The 17,817-nt window shown below is 46.7% G+C and overlaps 1 protein-coding gene across 22 annotated transcripts in view; it reads left to right on the top strand.

Annotated features, from left to right (window-relative positions):
* LOC106569572 (supervillin) overlaps positions 1-17,578 on the top strand; it is a 93,074-nt gene extending 75,496 nt beyond the window's left edge. For 12 of the 22 annotated variants that reach the window (XM_045694419.1, XM_045694418.1, XM_045694411.1 and 9 more), the window contains 13 exons: positions 1,457-1,604; positions 1,916-2,061; positions 2,306-2,481; positions 2,733-2,880; positions 4,607-4,803; positions 5,028-5,262; positions 5,475-5,580; positions 5,988-6,195; positions 6,494-6,627; positions 6,738-6,893; positions 7,327-7,470; positions 7,694-7,815; positions 14,088-17,578. In XM_045694419.1, coding sequence (XP_045550375.1) covers positions 1,457-1,604; positions 1,916-2,061; positions 2,306-2,481; positions 2,733-2,880; positions 4,607-4,803; positions 5,028-5,262; positions 5,475-5,580; positions 5,988-6,195; positions 6,494-6,627; positions 6,738-6,893; positions 7,327-7,470; positions 7,694-7,815; positions 14,088-14,504 — 2,337 coding nt within the window. In that variant the 3' untranslated portion in view covers positions 14,505-17,578. The remainder of the gene's footprint in view (positions 1-1,456; positions 1,605-1,915; positions 2,062-2,305; positions 2,482-2,732; positions 2,881-4,606; positions 4,804-5,027; positions 5,263-5,474; positions 5,581-5,987; positions 6,196-6,493; positions 6,628-6,737; positions 6,894-7,326; positions 7,471-7,693; positions 7,816-14,087) is intronic. The other 10 variants (XR_006758831.1, XR_006758830.1, XM_045694415.1 and 7 more) reach the window with 10 other exon arrangements.
* The last annotated feature ends 239 nt before the right edge of the window (positions 17,579-17,817 follow it).

Raw genomic sequence — 17,817 nt, 5'->3', positions numbered from 1 at the left:
TGTGTCTGGCTTTGGTGAAATCCATAGTGAGTCCCCATCTCCCTGTGCCAGACTGCGTCAGCGGTTAATAATGTCTTTCCCAGTCTCCCTGTGCCAGACTGCGTCAGCGGTTAATAATGTCTTTCCCAGTCTCCCTGTGCCAGACTGCGTCAGCGTTTAATAGTGTCTTTCCCAGTCTCCCTGTGCCAGACTGCGTCAGCGGTTAATAATGTCTTTCCCAGTCTCCCTGTGCCAGACTGCGTCAGCGTTTAATAATGTCTTTCCCAGTCTCCCTGTGCCAGACTGCGTCAGCGGTTAATAATGTCTTTCCCAGTCTCCCTGTGCCAGACTGCGTCAGCGTTTAATAGTGTCTTTCCCAGTCTCCCTGTGCCAGAATGCGTCAGCGTTTAATAATGTCTTTCCCAGTCTCCCTGTGCCAGACTGCGTCAGCGGTTAATAATGTCTTTCAGGATTAAGAAAATGTCTTGTTTGATAATCTTATTCCCCTGGGGTTGGGCTAGATGGAATTTGTGATTAAAAACTTTTGGGGCAGGCTGATGTCTAATAAGGCTGATGTTTAATAAGGCTGATGTTTAATAAGGCTGATGTTTAATAAGTTATTTTGGATGGGATTTTTAAATGACTCCTTATGTTACTTTATAGCATGTCTCCTCAAGTGACCATATTGAAGTAGCTGTATTGAAGTAGCCATAATGTCTTTGATAGGCGTTAGCTCTATGGGCCCTGGTCAAAAGTAATGCACTTTATCGGGAATAGGGAGCCATTTAGGGGCTCAGCCACATACTGTTGAGATGTTCTGCTCTCTCATTGGAGCAGAGAGCTGTGCCATCTGTTCCTACAGCAGCTCTTATTCCCCATGAAAAGTGTCCTGTTTGTGTGCAGTAGACAGTTTCAAACAGACTGTGGCTTGATTCGTCCAGGCTACTTGGCTTGATTCGTCCAGGCTACTTAGCTTGATTCGTCCAGGCTACTTAGCTTGATTCGTCCAGGCTACGTAGCTTGATTCGTCCAGGCTACGTAGCTTGATTCGTCCAGGCTACGTAGCTTGATTCGTCCAGGCTACGTAGCTTGATTCGTCCAGGCTACTTAGTTTTTCTCAGTCCTTGTATTTATTTCACTAGCTCTAGTATTTAACTGGTATCAACTAGGGTATCATTAGGAAGACATTGAACTACAGTATGGAGACCCTTGACCTGTCAAGATGAATGCTGACTCATCATTACAACGTACAGTACTGCTGGTAGAACACACCAAGTAGGCTCTGACATTATAACCTCCTACAACAATGAGTCTGGTAATTACGAGGCTGTTGACATTGGTCATTGCAAGTAAATCTAAAGCCTAATCCCCTTACAAGGCTTACACGATTTCTATTCTACTGTATTTATGATATTGACGTGTGTATTTCAGGTTAGTGACATTTTCTCTGTGTTTGTGTGTGTGTCTCGTACTGTAGGCCTCTGAGCTGGCCACGTGTATCCAGACTAAGAGGGACCTGGGCTGCAGAGCGAGCCAGATTCAGACCATTGAGGAGGGGGTCAACCCCCAGAACCATGCAGCCACAGAGTTCTGGAAGACCCTGAGAGGACAGCAGACCTACCAGTGTAAGCAGCAGTGGCAGTAGTAGTAGCAGTAGTGTCCATGGCTGCGTCTCAATTCTCAACCCTTCTCCGAAAATGTTGCACTTGCACACTTCCTGTCATTGATCTAAACGCATTAGTGGAATCACTGGCTTGAGGGCGTTTCCACCATTGTTAAATCATGACGGCAATTGTGCACACTTTGGTAAATGGGTGGAGAATTGGGACTTTGTTCATTTAAAAAGATTTAGCTACATGTAATCTGAAGCCTTTATCTTCATATTTTATACCACCGTTGTAGATTATTCTTGATATTTTTGGTGTGTGTGTGTCAGCTGCGGGGCCACTGGAGGAAGATGAGCTGTTTGAGAGTGCCATCGTGGAGACTAACTGTATCTTCCGTCTGTTGGATGATAAACTGGTTCCCGATGATGGCCAGTGGGGGAAGGTTCCACGCACCACACTACTGGAATCCAAAGAGGTACCTGACTGGACTCATCAGGAACCACATATAGCAGACAACTCATAGTAGGAGAGCTGATCTAGGATCAGTTTAGCCTTTTAGATCACAATGATTAAGATTACATGGACAGGGGAGGACCTGATCCTAGGTCAGCACTAGCAGCTGATCCTATTCTGAGATGTCTGACACATATTATGGCCCCTGGTCCACAGGGTGTGTGTTATTTTGGTCCCATATCTCCACTGTGTGCCCCCCCTTGCAGGTGCTGGTGTTTGACTTTGGCAGTGAGGTGTATGTGTGGCACGGTAAGGAGGTGACTCTGGCCCAGAGGAAAGTAGCCTTCCAGCTGGCCAAACACCTGTGGAACGGAACCTTTGACTACACCTGCTGTGACATCAATCCTCTGGACCCTGGAGGATGTAACGCACGCATACCCTGGTAGGCTACCAACACACACACACACGCACACACACACGCACATCAACGCGCGCGCACATCAACGCAACGTTGGTGTGTGTGTGTGTTGATGTGTGTGTACGCGCGCACCTGCACATACACACTCTCTCTCCACCACCCAGTCAATTCATCCCTCAGGGACAGTTTGTCCTAGAGGGGTTTATAACGTCTATAGGTCCTGTGCTAAAGTCTGCTCTCACTTTCTCTTACTGTGTGTGTGTGTGTGTCCACAGGAAGGGCCAGGGGCGTCCTGACTGGGCCATATTCGGCAGGCTGACACAACACAATGAGACAATCCTGTTCAAAGAGAAGTTTCTGGACTGGACAGACACTAAGAAACCACAACCAAAGAATAGCAACCAACAAGTCACTGAGCAGAAGGTATGTCCTCTTGACTCTCTCTCTCTCTCTATTTCTCTCTCTCTCGTTCTTTCTCTCTCCATCTCTTTCTTTTTCTTTCCCTCTCTTCCTTTTACACATATTTCGTTATTTGTTATGTTTTCATCAGACCCCATGACCCTAGTTTTCTGAATGATTCTCTCTCTCTCTCCATCCCCCTCCCTCCCTCTCTCTCTCTCTTCATCCCTCTCTCTCTCTCTCTCTCTCCATCCCTCTCTCTCTCTCTCTCCATCCCTCTCTCTCCCTCTCTCCATCCCCCTCCCTCTCCCCCTCCCTCTCTCCATCCCCCTCCCTCTCTCTCTCTCCATCCCCCTCCCTCTCCCTCTCTCCATCCCCCTCGCTCTCCCTCTCTCCATCCCCCTCGCTCTCCCTCTCTCCATCCCCCTCGCTCTCCCTCTCTCCATCCCCCTCCCTCTCTCTCTCCATCCCCTCCCTCTCTCCCATCCCCCTCCCTCTCTCTCTCCATCCCCCTCTCTCTCCATCCCCCTCTCCATCCCCCTCTCCATCCCCCTCTCCATCCCCCTCCCTCTCTCTCTCCATCCCCCTCCCTCTCTCTCTCCATCCCCCTCCCTCTCTCTCTCCATCCCTCTCCCCCTCCCTCTCTCTCTCTCTCCATCCCCCTCTCTCTCTCTCTCTCCATCCCCCTCTCTCTCTCTCTCCATCCCCCTCTCTCTCTCTCTCTCCATCCCCCTCGCTCTCTCTCTCCATCCCCCTCCCTCTCTCTCTCCATCCCCCTCCCTCTCTCTCTCCATCCCCCTCCCTCTCTCTCTCCATCCCCCTCCCCCTCCCTCTCTCTCTCTCTCTCTCCATCCCCCCTCTCTCTCTCTCTCCATCCCCCTCTCTCTCCATCCCCTCTCCATCCCCCTCCCTCTCTCTCTCCATCCCCCTCCTCTCTCTCTCCATCCCCTCCCTCTCTCTCTCCATCCCCCTCCCTCTCTCTCTCCATCCCCCTCCCTCTCTCTCTCCATCCCCCTCCCTCTCCATCCCTCCCTCTCTCTCTCTCTCCATCCCCCTCTCTCTCTCTCTCTCCATCCCCCCTTCTCTCTCTCTCCATCCCCCTCGCTCTCTCTCTCTCCATCCCCCTCGCTCTCTCTCTCTCCATCCCCCTCCCTCTCTCTCTCCATCCCCCTCCCTCTCTCTCTCCATCCCCCTCCCTCTCTCTCTCCATCCCCCTCCCTCTCTCTCTCCATCCCCCTCCCTCTCTCTCTCCATCCCCCTCCCTCTCTCTCTCCATCCCTCTCCCCCTCCCTCTCTCTCTCTCTCCATCCCCCTCGCTCTCTCTCTCTCCATCCCCCTCGCTCTCTCTCTCTCCATCCCCTCGCTCTCCCTCTCTCCATCCCCCTCGCTCTCCCTCTCTCCATCCCCCTCGCTCTCCCTCTCTCCATCCCCCTCGCTCTCCCTCTCTCCATCCCCTCGCTCTCCCTCTCTCCATCCCCCTCGCTCTCCCTCTCTCCATCCCCCTCGCTCTCCCTCTCTCCATCCCTCTCTCTCTCTCCATCCCCCTCCCTCTCTCTCTCCATCCCCCCCTCTCTCTCCATCCCCCTCCCTCTCTCTCTCCATCCCCCTCCCTCCCTCTCTCTCTCCATCCCCCTCCCTCTCACCCTCTCTCTCTCCATCCCCCTCCCTCCCTCTCTCTCTCCATCCCCCTCCCTCTCTCTCTCTCCATCCCCCTCCCTCTCTCTCTCTCCCACTTTCTCTCCACCCCCAGGATTCGCCAGGGTGCGTGTGCAGGCCGTATGATGCAGCGTTGATGCTTCCTGTACTCCAGACAGCTGTCAGCACGGTGTTGGATGGGATGAACGTTGGCCGAGGCCACGGCTCTGTAGAAGGAGAGGACAGGATGAGGACTCTAGAGATCAGCACAGTGTCTGTAAATGTCTGGCACATCCTGGAGTTTGACTACAGGTCATTATCTCACCCTTTACTCGGGTTGCAACATTCTGGAAACTTTCTCAAAATTCCCAGGTTTTCCAGAAATCCTGGTTGGAATATTTCTGGAATCAGGAAATCCTCCAACAGGGATTTCTGGAAAGCATGTGAATTTTGGGAAAGTAACCAGACTTTTGCAACCCTTCCCGTACGGAGTGCTGTAGAAATCCAATGAATTATTTGTATTGTTCTTATCCCAGCCGGCTGCCCCAGCAGAGTATAGGCCAGTTCCATGAGGGAGACGCGTACGTTGTGAAGTGGAAGTACATGGTGAGCGCAGCAGTTGGGAAGATGCAAAACCCAGAGCTGAGGAGCACAGGCCTGGTGAAAGAACAGTGCTGCTACTTCTTCTGGCAGGGACGGAACTCCACCGTGAGAGAGAAGGGAACGTCAGCACTGACGACAGTGGAGCTGGAGGAGGAGAGAGGGGCCCAGGTACTGTCGACCCTAAATACTAAGCCTGTGTCTTAAATAGCACCCTATTCCCTATACAGTGCACTACCATACCAGAGTGCACTATATAGGGAACAGGGTGTTTGAGATGCAGCCTAATTTCATGTATACACGCATCTACTGTCACTGATCTGAGAGCAGCCTTAGATGAATATGTCATGTATGAGCCGTGTCCCCGTCGCTGTCCCTGACAGGTCCAGGTACAGCAGGGGAAAGAGCCTCCTTGTTTCCTGCAGTGTTTCAACGGGGGGATGATTATACACGGTGGGAAGAGAGAGGAGGAAGAGGAGAACACACAAAGTAAGGAAGGATCTAGCCCGTCTTCTGTACCAGTGGAGGCTGGTGTCACTTTAAATCAGAGGACTGGCTCATTCTAATGGTTGGAATGGAATTAATGGAAGTTCCCATTGAGGTCCATCCCATTCCATTAATTCCATTCCAGCCGTTACTATGACCTGTCCTTCCCTCAGCTGCCACCACTGGTATCTGTGATCAGGACAGTAGTGTGTACGAGTGCGTTCCTGAGCGACTACATTGCTGATGCATACCAGGTTTTACAATGCCTGGATAGGTGTTTTACATATCAGCTAACCACATTATAGCAATCTGGTGCCCGACGGAACAGTTGATGTAATAAAAAGCATGAGCAAGGGAACACGACCTATGTGTGTGTCATACTGACCACGCGCCTCTTCGTCTTCTTCTAGCTGAGTGGCGTCTGTACTGCGTGCGGGGGGAGGTCCCTGTAGAGGGACACCTACTGGAAGTTGTCAGTCACTGCAGCAGCCTTCGCTCCAGGAGCTCCATGATCCTCCTCAACGTCAACAAGGCCCTCATTTACCTGTGGCACGGCTGTAAGGCCCAGCAACACACACGGCTGGTGGGCCTCACCGCAGCTCAGAGGATTAAAGAACAGTGAGTCTGCTTCTCAAATGGCTCCCTGTTGCCTAAATAGTGCACTACTTTTGACCAGGGACTAGTGATCTTTCCTGACCATGTACTATGCTGACCAGGAAAAACTCTTGTGTAATGAAATGTGTAATACGGTATATCTCTGTCCCAAATGGCACCCTGTTCCCTATATAAAGCACTACTTTTGACCAGGGCCTATAGGGCTGTAGTCTAAAGTAGTGCACTATATGGGGAATAGGGTGCCATTTTGGACGACCGGTATAATGTAGCTATGATGTGACGCATGGCTGCTGTCTTTTAGATGTCCGTTGGAGGCGGGGCTCCACAGCAGCAGTAAGGTGACCATTACAGAGTGTGATGAGGGATCAGAGCCCACGGGATTCTGGGATGCTGTAGGGAGTAAAGACCGGAAAGCCTACGATTGTATGCTGCAAGGTATAGTACTGTTACACACACACACACTGAAATAACACTTAACAATATGGCAAACTGATTATCCGGGTTTAGGTACATGTTAAAACTGAGCATGAATTTTCTTGTTTTAGATCCGGGTAAATTCAACTTCACCCCTCGGCTGTTCAAGCTGAGCAGTTCTTCAGGGGAGTTTGTGGCTACAGAGTTCTTCCACCCCTCCAGAGCTCCAGACATGGTTAGCTCTCTGCCCTTCCTACAGGAGGACCTGTACCGAGCCTCCCAGCCTGGTGAGTCCTATTATACCATAGTAATACATTAGACCTGTACTAAGCCTCCCAGCCTGGTGAGTCCTATTTTACATCTGTAAGGACCTGTACCGAGCCTCCCAGCCTGGTGAGTCCTATTATACCATAGTAATACATTACATCTGTAAAGACCTGTAAAGACCTGTACTGAGCCTCCCAGCCTGGCGAGTCCTATTATAACGTAGTAATACATTACATCTGTAAAGACCTGTACCGAGCCTCCCAGCCTGGCGAGTCCTATTATAACGTAGTAATACATTACATCTGTAAAGACCTGTAAAGACCTGTACCGAGCCTCCCAGCCTGGTGAGTGTATAAGCCTCTCTGCTTGGCACTCAGCATTAAGGAGATGTCCTGTCTGTTGGAATGTTGGTGTACAAAATGGCTGCTCTGAGAACTTCCGCTTCCTGTATAGCTCTGTTCCTGGTGGATAACTTCCATGAGGTGTACCTGTGGCAGGGCTGGTGGCCCCAGGACCGCGAGAATCCCGGCTCTGCCAGGATAAGATGGGACATGGACAGGAAGTGTGCCATGGAAACGGTGCTGCAGTACTGCAAAGGTAGCATACCTGATGATGTTATCATCTCTGGCCTCTCTCAGTTAAGATAAGGTGCTTGATGTTTATCTTTTCAAGAACATTACATCTTAAAGACTGTTTTATTAAGTGCAGGTTTTCCTTTTCCAGTTTATATGCCCTTTGAACCCTGCACCCACAGACCTTTTCACTAAGGGCATGTCTCTAGTTAGGATGTGTTGCAAAACTTGCTGACTTCCTCCCGCAGTGAATAATGAGAAGAAGCCTCAGAAGTCGTATCTGATCCATGCTGGTCTGGAGCCTCTCACCTTCACCAACGTGTTCCCAAGCTGGGAGCACAGAGAGGACATTGCAGAGATCACTGAGAGGGTGAGTTATTCACTACACTGATCTGCCAACCCTTATACACACACACACACACTCTGACCATAAGGGAGAGTTGGATAAGCTGACACAATTTTTACTTCCAGCATCACTACATCAAGGGAAACATAGTATTCTTTCTAACAAAGCTATCTATACTAAACAAAAATATAAACACAACATGTAAAGTGTTGATCCCATGTTTCATGAGCTGAAATAAAAGATCCCAGAAATGTACCATTTGCATAAAGCTTATTTCTCTCAAATTTTGTGCACAAATTTGTTTACATCCCTGTTAGTGGGCATTTCTCCTTTCGCCAAAATAATCCATCCACCTGACATGTGTAGCATATCAAGAAGCCGATTAAACAGCAGGATCATTACACAGGTGCACTTTGTGCTGGGAACAATAAAACGTCACTCTAAAATGTACAGTTTTGTCACACAACACAATGCCACAGACAGGGGCGCCGCCAGGGATTTTGGGCCCCATGAAAAGATATCACATTGGGCCCCACCACCACAGGCCACACCATCTCTGCCCAATTACAGTAACCACACACCTCCAGAACCCAATCGACCGATTCAAATCTTTAAATAACTCTACTTTGCAGGCTTGCAACTCTCTTGTAGTCCAATATTTACTGTACGATATTTACTGACTGTGAGCTGTGAAAATATAACACTGTGCAGACATGCATGCAACATTCTGTATACAGTGGAATTCACTATTGATGCAAGACTGATACCCTCTATAAGAAATGTGCTAAAGGCCATCTTTTACAGTCTAAATGTCATTTGAATGGTAAATTCTTGAATGGAAAATTCTCTTAACATTAATGATTAACTAAAAATAATTTAATTGAACAGGTTAAGTTATATTTAACATGTATCATCTATAGAATGATATAACAAACAAAATAATCAAATCAGCAGCAGCTTGTTGAACTTAGTATACATACCAACCAGAAAATAACAGCTGTAAAAGTGGAAATGGAAAACAAAATGGAAATGAAAAGGCCTGATGGTGGCGCTAGAGGAAAGGTCAAGTGGTCACCAAATCAATAGGTTTCTTCCACTTGGGGTCTTGATTGTGCACAACAAATGTTATGTCAATCCAGCCATTACTTTGAGATATATCTTGTTCTCAGCCTGTGGGCATCGTGTGTTAGTGATCCAATATCCATAGCCATGCCATTTAACAGTTATCACTGGCCCTTGCTCAGTCTTACTCCCCAAGAGCCCAGCGCCGAGCCTTCTTGCTAGCAAAGTTACTGATCAGGTCTTTGAAGTCCAGCTTTCTAGCTAACTGACTTTCAATGTACAGCATGGCAAGACTGCAAAGTCTGTCCTGGGACATAGTGGACCTCAAATAGATCTTTTTTAATCCGTTTTTTAGTTTTCTGAAAGCTCTCTTGCCACCAGCAACAGTCACAGGCAGTGTGGAAAATATATGTAAAGCATTGCACACTTCTCCGAAAAGGCTTTGCATCTGCATTGTACATACTGCATTCAGGAGACCAAGAGGGGACAAGTTAGGGGGTAAAGTGGCAGCATATACAGTGTTCAGGTGTCTTACTTCATTTTGAAACTCAGGCGTAAGATCTCTGGAATACTTCATGATCAGTGGTTGACACACAGAAGGGACTTTATCCTCACTAATCTGCCCAACATTCAGAACAGCAGAAGATTATTCTACAATTTTTTCAGTGGTGTGGAACCTAGTGTCCAAGTCACTTATGATGCTGTCCATATCAGTAAAAACACTGTGCTCTGAAACACTGCTGCTGCACTGTCCTGAGCTGTCTCCTCTTCAGAGGTCTCATCATGGAATCTCTTCCTTTTCCTCTGTGTTCCCAAACACCGCTGCTGCACTGTCCTGAGCTGTCTCCTCTTCAGATGTCTCATCATGGAATCTCTTCCTCTGGCGGCTGTGTTTCTTGCTAAATTGAGGTGCAACAACCATTTGCATAGCAATCAGTGTTGCCTCAGACAGGAGAGACTCCCTTCCATCTCTAAGAGCCTGCATCTCTTCCTTTAAGGCTCTGATATTGGTTGCCTCTGTGTCAAGTGAAATTTTTCCTGACTGGAGAATCACATTCCTATCCTCATTGCAGTACCTGCAATTATGCCAACTGACATGTCATCCAACACAATGCTGCTCACCTCCTTCTTCAGTTGGGAGACAGGGCTGGTTCAGGGGTATGGGGATGGGGAGACAGGGCTGGTTCAGGGGTATGGGGATGGGGAGACAGGGCTGGTTCAGGGGTATGGGGATGGGGAGACCGGGCTGGTTCAGGGGTATGGGGATGGGGAGACAGGGCTGGTTCAGGGGTATGGGGAGACGGGGCTGGTTCAGGGGGATGGGGAGACAGGGCTGGGTCAGGGGGATGGGGAGACAGGGCTGGGTCAGGGGGATGGGGAGACAGGGCTGGGTCAGGGGGATGGGGAGACAGGGCTGGGTCAGGGGGATGGGGAGACAGGGCTGGGTCAGGGGGATGGGGAGGCAGGGCTGGGTCAGGGGGATGGGGAGACAGGGCTGCTGAGCCTGAAGCTGCATCTGTTGGGCCTGGCACCAGGCAGGAACAACTGATTTAGTATGAATAGCTTGCTAAAAGTTTGCCTGCATTGATTAAATGTCGGCTAAAAGAGCAGCGAAATGTAAACATTCAGAATTTTCTGTGAAGATATTAAAAAACTAATGTTAGGAGGGTAAAAGTAGCCTATTTCTCTATAGACTAAGCTGCATTAACAGGTTAATTTCCACCACTCACGGACTACACCCACCTTCCTTTGTGAAAAATTGGGTGACATACCGTCGCCCTTTTCTCTCGCCTGTCTTTCGTTTTCTTTCTTTTCGTTTTTGGAAGCCAGATTTTTCTTTAGGAAGCTGAGACATGATGCTCCACCGGCACTTCTCACTCACAATTCACTGCTAGCAAGTACCATTCACGCCTGGTTTGGTGGCAGGACCGAACCATTTAATGTAAATAGAGGGGGGGAGGTTGGGCAATACAGAGGCTCTCTGGATGTTTACTTTTTGCCAAACACAAGAAAAGAAAAAGGTTTGTTTTTTATTAGTTCATTGTAAATAAAATATTAATGATGATGATGATAGGTTAATAATTTAATATTTTTAAAAAATGATCTGTTTTAATAATTTAGGGCCCCTGTCAGTCACAGGCCCTTCGAATCCCCCCCATATGGCGCCCCTGGCCACAGATGTCTCAAGTTTTGCAGGAGTGTGCAATTGGCATGCTGACTGCAGGAATGTCAACCAGAGCTGTTGCCAGAGAATTTAATGTTTTAATTTTTCTACCATAAGCCACCTCCAACATCGTTTTAGAGAATTTGGCAGTACGTCCAACCGGCCCCACAACCACAGACCACGTTTAACCACGCCAGCCCAGGACCTCCACATCCAGCTTCTTCACCTGCGGGATTGTCTGAGACCAGCCACCTGGACAGCTGATGAAACTGAGGAGTGTTTCTATCTGTAATAAAGGCCTTTGGTTGGGGAAAAACTAATTCTGTTTGGCTAGGCCAGGCTCCCCAGTTGGCTAGGCCCCTGCCCAGTCATGTGAAATCCATAGATTAGGGCCTAATACATTTATTTCAATTGGCTGATATCCTTATATGAACCTTAACTCTGTAAAATCTTTGAAATTGTTGCATGTTGCGTTTTATATTTTTGTTCAGTATACATATATTTCTGGATGTTGTGTATACCTGGAAGTAATTTAGAATTCATGTCAACATAGCTTGTCTCTTGTAATGGTGCGTGGGTTTGTTCACCCGCCCGGAATTGCTAATAACCCATCCGCAACGGCCTGATTTATATGTGATAAAGTGAATATCTGAGGTCCACACCCAATCCTAACCCACTAATATAGAAAATGTGCTACAGACTACAATCAGACGATTAATTGATTTTAATTTTTTGGGCAGGGGGTGCAGGATTTTCTTTTGCCTGCTTTAGATAAGTTTCTGCTTATAATTTCTGACATTTTGGTAGGCTATTTATTAGTCAACTTGTCTATAATTAGATACATGCAGCTTCTCTGTCATTATATGTTTCCCTAGAGGACTAGTAAACCCTAAATCACCAGAATAATGTCATAAATCGTTAGGTTCATGCAGGTACATGCTAATAATTTTTTTACTCAATGTCCCTCTTCAGTGTCATTCAGTCTATTTTTCATCCCTTGTTGCTGCTCGAATGGACTTCTTCCCTTCTGCCACTTCCTTGACTGCTCTCTCAAGAACCTCAAGAGGGGGCTAGACCCCTGCTTGTTTTACATTATACATGGGACATGATGCTGTCTGCTCTGTAACAAAATGTAATCACAATTTGTATGGGGTATGGTGGCCGTTGGCCATGTGGTAAATTGAGCCATTGGCTCAGCTTACCCCATGGCAAACATTTAGACTACGCTAGCCCACACAGCTACGCTAGCCCACACAGCTACGCTAGCCCACACGGCTACGCTAGCCCACACAGCTACGCTAGCCCACACAGCTACGCTAGCCCACACAGCTACAGTGCATTTGGAAAATATTCAGATCTCTTGACTTTTTCCACATGTTGTTACTTTACAGCCTTATTCTAAAATTGATTAAATAGTTTTTTCCACTCATCAATCTACACACAATACCCCATAATAACGAAGCAAAAACAGGTTTTTAGAAATATTACATGTACATAAGTATTCAGACCCTTTACTCAGTACTTTGTTGAAGCACTTTTGGCAGCGATTACAGCCTTGAGTCTTGGGTGTGACGCTACAAGCTTGGCACAACTGTATTTGGGGAGTTTCTCCCATTCTTCTCTGCAGATCCTCTCAAGCGCTGTCAGGTTGGATGGGGAGCATCGCTGCACAGCTATTTTCAAGTCTTTCCAGAGATGCTTGATCGGGTTCAAGTCCGGGGCCACTCAAGGACATTCAGAGACTTGTCCCGAAGCCACTCCTGCGTTGTCTTTGCTGTGTACTTAGTCGTTGTCCTGTTGGAAGGTGAACCTTTGCCCCAGTCTGAGGTTCTGAGTACTCTGGAGCAGGTTTTCATCAAGGATCTCTCTGTAGTTTGTTCCGTTCATCTTTTCCTCGATCCTGACTAGTCTCCCAGTCCCTGCCACTGAAAAACATCTCCACAGCATGATGCTGCCACCACCATGCTTCACCATATTGATGGTGCCAGGTTTCCTCCAGACGTGACGCTTGACATTCAGGCTAAAGAGTTCAATCTTGGTTTCATCAGACCAGAGAATCTTGTTTTTTTAGGTGCCTTTTGGCAAACTCCAAGTGGGCTGTCATGTGCCTTTTACTGAGGAGAGGCTTCCTTCTGTCCACTCTAACATAAAGGCCTGATTGGTAGATTGCTGCAGAGATGGTTGTCCTTCTGGAAGGTTCTCCCATCTCAACAGAGGAACTCTAGGTGCTCTGTCAGAGTGGCCATCAGGTTCTTGGTCACCTCCCTGACCAAGGCACTTCTCCCCCAATTGCTCAATTTGGCCGGGCGGCCAGCTCTAGGAAGAGTCTTGGTGGTTCCAAACTTCTTCCATTTAAGAATAATGGAGGCCACTGAGATCTTGGACCTTCAATGCTGCAGACATTTTTTTGGGACCCTTCCCCAAATCTGTGCCTTGACACAATCCTGTCTCGAAGCTTCACGGACAATTCCTTTGACCTCATGGCTTGGTTTTTGCTCTGACATGCACTGTCAACTGTGGGACCTTTATATAGACATGTGTGTGCCTTTCCAAATCCTGTCCAATCAATTGAATTTACCACAGGTGGACTCCAATCAAGTTGTAGAAACATCTCAAGGATGATCAATGGAAACAGGATGCAACTGAGCTCATCCCGAGTCTCATAGTAAAGGGTCAGAATACTTATGTAAATAAGGTATTTCTGTTTTTTTAAATGTTTTATAAATTTGCAAACATTTCTAAAAACCTGTTTTGTCATTATGGGGTATTGTGTGTAGATTGCTTAGGAAAATGTTTAATTGAATCATTTTTAGATTAAGGCTGTGACATAACAAAATGTGGAAAAAGTCAAGGGGTCCAAATACATACATTCCGAAGGCACTGAATGTGTATGTGACCAATTAAAATGTGATTTGATTTATTAACCCACACAGCTACACACACATTAAGCGTAACGCTCACACACACACACACTCACACACACACACACACACACACACACACACACACACACAATCCAAACATCATCCTCCTTTTTGGGACTATTTGAGTTGGTTTGTCTCTGTGTCAGGAGGTGGAGGTGTGTAACCAGATCATCCTGGTGGAAGATGTGCTGGCCAGGCTGTGCCAAAACACCTATCCCCTGGCTAATCTGTTGGCATGCCCACTTCCTGAGGGCGTCGACCCCCTCCACCTGGAGCTCTACCTATCAGACGAGGACTTCGAGGTGAGACCACACCCACTGATCAATGGCCATTCAGTTCCAACACACCCTGTGAGAATAGGATACCTTGATTTCAGGTTTAATGAGTTGGTTTTCCAGACCATTGTTAGGCCTGGTCCTGGACTAAAAGCACTTTCAATGGAGAATCTCAATTTCTTAAAAGCACTTCTCTTCTCTCTCACCATTCAACAAGAGAGGCCATCTCCCTCCCTGTGTGTTTATCTCTATTTACAGAATTCAACACCTACACAGAGCACACACTGAGGGGGGACAGAGTGGGGTCCAACGTCGGAGCTCTCTGTGTGCTCAAGAAATTAGTTCTCTCCCTGGGTGTCAGCTCCACTCCCCACACAGTCTGACCAATAGGATAGAAGGCCAGAGGGATGCTTGGCCAATGAGAGAGAGACCAAGGGCTGTATGCATAATGCATCTCAGAGCGCTGATCTGGGATCAGTTGGCCAATAAGAGAGACCAGGGGCTGTATGCATAATGCATCTCAGTGCGCTGATCTGGGATCAGTTGGCCAATAAGAGAGAGACCAGGGGCTATATGCATAATGCATCTCAGAGCACTGATTTAGGATCAGTTGGCCAATAAGAGAGAGACCAGGGGCTGTATGCATAATGCATCTCAGAGTGCTGATCTAGGATCAGTTTGACATTTTAGATCACAGTGAATGTCATTGATGTCATTGATGTGATTATCTTACCATCATTACTTTACGCTCCCTGGCTATTGATGTAACATATACGCTGGGAGTCAGGAAGCAGGTGCAGAAGGTGAGATTAATAAAGAAACGATGCAGATGAACAAACATGAGAGGCGTACAGAATGTGAGAGAAAACAATACTACCTAATGACTGACTGTCATCTGAGGGCTAAATGAAAGGGGGAGTAATCACGGAGGTAATGATGACCAGGTGTGCTTAATGATGGGGAACAGGTGTGTGTGTGTGTATTAATAATTGTCAGGGCCGGTGGTTACCGGTGACGTCGAGCGACAGGGAGGAAGCAGGAATAGGCGTGACAATTGACGTCTCATAGCACTGTAATAAACTGACTGATACCCAGGATCTAGAGTCCAAGCTAACTCCTCTTGCCTTTCAGGCTGGGTTCTAGGGGATTCAGAGAAGGTGAGTTGTTTGGGCTGAGGACCATGATGAATGAGAATGATCTGACTGTTCTTCCTCAAGGATACAGCATCCTCACTGAGCTGACTCACTCCTCTCTTCCTCTGGGCTGTCCTGCTTGCCCCTCTCTCTTTCGCTCTCTCTCTCTCCACCTGCGCTCCTCCTCCGCTCCTCCACCCCTCCACCTGTCTTTTCTTTCTCCACAGCGATGAGGAACACTGTGGATCACTTCTGTCTTTTTGGCATGGACTCCCAAATGTAACTACTTCTGTGTAAACTGTATTTCACTTTGAACTTGGAACTCTGGTGGGACCACAAACGGATAAAAAAAAAAATGACGGTTCACTATTTGACATTGTCCGAACTCAAAACAGTGCTATGTTAAAATGTACCACCTCACTCCATCTCTCATTGTATTAATTGGTTATCTTCTCCCCACGCAGAAAGCGTTGGACATGAAGAGAGAGGAGTACAAAGGATTACCAGGGTGGAAGCAAGTCAACTTAAAGAAGGCTAAAGGACTGTTTTAGTGTAAGTTAACCTGACGATGGTTGTGGAGAGAAGAAGAAATTCAACAACTCTTGGAGGACAGTGGAAGTTGATAAAATGCTTCTTTATTGTTAAGACCAACAAGTTTTGGCCCACGTTTTTCCATTCATCAGGTTGGTTGTGGAGAGAAGAGGACACAGAGACCGATGTAGGCCACCAGGCGGTGTCACCCATCCAGCCCTTCCCAGCGGTGTGACTGAACACCGCTGGTAGCTGGCAGCACTTTAAATCGGAAGATGGGATCATGGTTTGGGTGGAATGGAATCAATGGAACCCTATCAAACACATTGATTTTTACAAGAGTTTGATACAATTTCATTCACTCCGTTCCAGTCATTGTTATGAGCGTCCTCCCCTCACCAGCCTCCTCTGCTGAACACACTCTCAGGGACGATAAGTGGGAGAAGAGGACAGAGGCTGAGTTGGGGGAACTGCTAAGGTGTGCTAGCATCATGTTTTTACCTTTTGATTATGTAACTATGTAGGAAATTGAAAATCCTGCTTAGCACATTTTTTTCAGTGGCTTATCAGGAACTGTACAAGCAGGCCCTGCTCTCGCTCTTTCTCGCTGTGTGTCTCTTTCTCTTTGTGTGTCTCTCTGTCTCTCTTTCCATCTCTCTTTCTGTCTCTGTCTCGCTCTCTTTCTGTCTCTGTGTTTCATACTGTACTATGTTTCCTAGAAGCACTTGCTATGTCACCACTCCTGCCATGTGAGTTGAAGAGGACAGTCAGCAACTCTGGGAGGACAGTGGAAGTTGTTAAAAATGCTGCTTTATTGTTTAAAATAAACTCGTTCAAAACGGCCCGTAGCCTTCATCAGGGTTTTACACATAGAAAAATTAAGATGGCCGACAGAACGCTATACCATTGACATCATCAATGACATCGTCAGACACACCGCTGTGGTCTCTGGCTTGGTGGTGTTTGAAGTCTTTCATAGAATGTGTATTTACAGATTCAGAAAGTATTCATGACTTATTCCACATTTTGTTGTTATAGCCTGAATTCAAAATCTATAAAATAGATATTGTTCTCACCCATCTACACAAAATACTGCACAATGACAGTGATTTCAAATGAAATACAGAAATACACCCCTGAGAATACTTTACAAAAATGTGTAAAAATTCGACAAACATTTTGAAATGCATAATTTCACTTTGACATTATGGGGTATTATTGTGTGTAGGCCAGGGACAAAAAATACATCTAAATGTAATCAATTTTAAATTCCGGCTGTAACACAACAAAATGTGGAAAAAGTCAAGGGGCTGAATACTTTCTGAAGGCAATATATGTCAATATATGTAAATATGTATTCAACTTGAAAGTTCTCTGTAGTATCTATATCAGTAGATTTTTTTTTCTTGTCTACAATGTCTCAAAAGGTGTTAACATGCCAAGTATGTACCTTTTTTTGATTCGCATTCTCTGGTCTGGTACCTGGGGCTGTCATAATGATGTCTCAGCTTCACAGGTACCTGAGAAATGCCAATGGTTGTATTTTTAAAGGCATGGAATTCTTTATGGGGGGGGGGTGATTTATTTGAATGTGCTGTATAGTGCCTTGCGTTTGTGTACAGTTTATATACAGAAATTGTAGTCTGCGTTTTCAAAGACTTTAGTGAATAAACAAAATAGAAAATCCCAAAATCCAAATAGATGTTAGTGTGTTTCTTTGATAGACAGTCAGTGAATGCACAATTGTATTTTCTTGACTCTTCACATCCTCGTCTCCTTCTCAAAGCACATTCAAATAGATCTGAGGTTTTTCCCCTCGGTCTTCTCCAATGTGCTTTAAGAAGGAGGCAAGGAGAGGATGAGACAAATCAAGGAAATACAATTAAGATTCACTGTGTTGGATCTGATTGAATCGAGCCCTAAAACTTCCTTGACTT

This window comes from Salmo salar, chromosome ssa14 (assembly GCF_905237065.1).
Source record: "Salmo salar chromosome ssa14, Ssal_v3.1, whole genome shotgun sequence".
In the NCBI taxonomy this organism is placed as follows: domain Eukaryota; kingdom Metazoa; phylum Chordata; class Actinopteri; order Salmoniformes; family Salmonidae; genus Salmo; species Salmo salar.
This window is presented reverse-complemented; position numbering and strand designations above follow the sequence as displayed.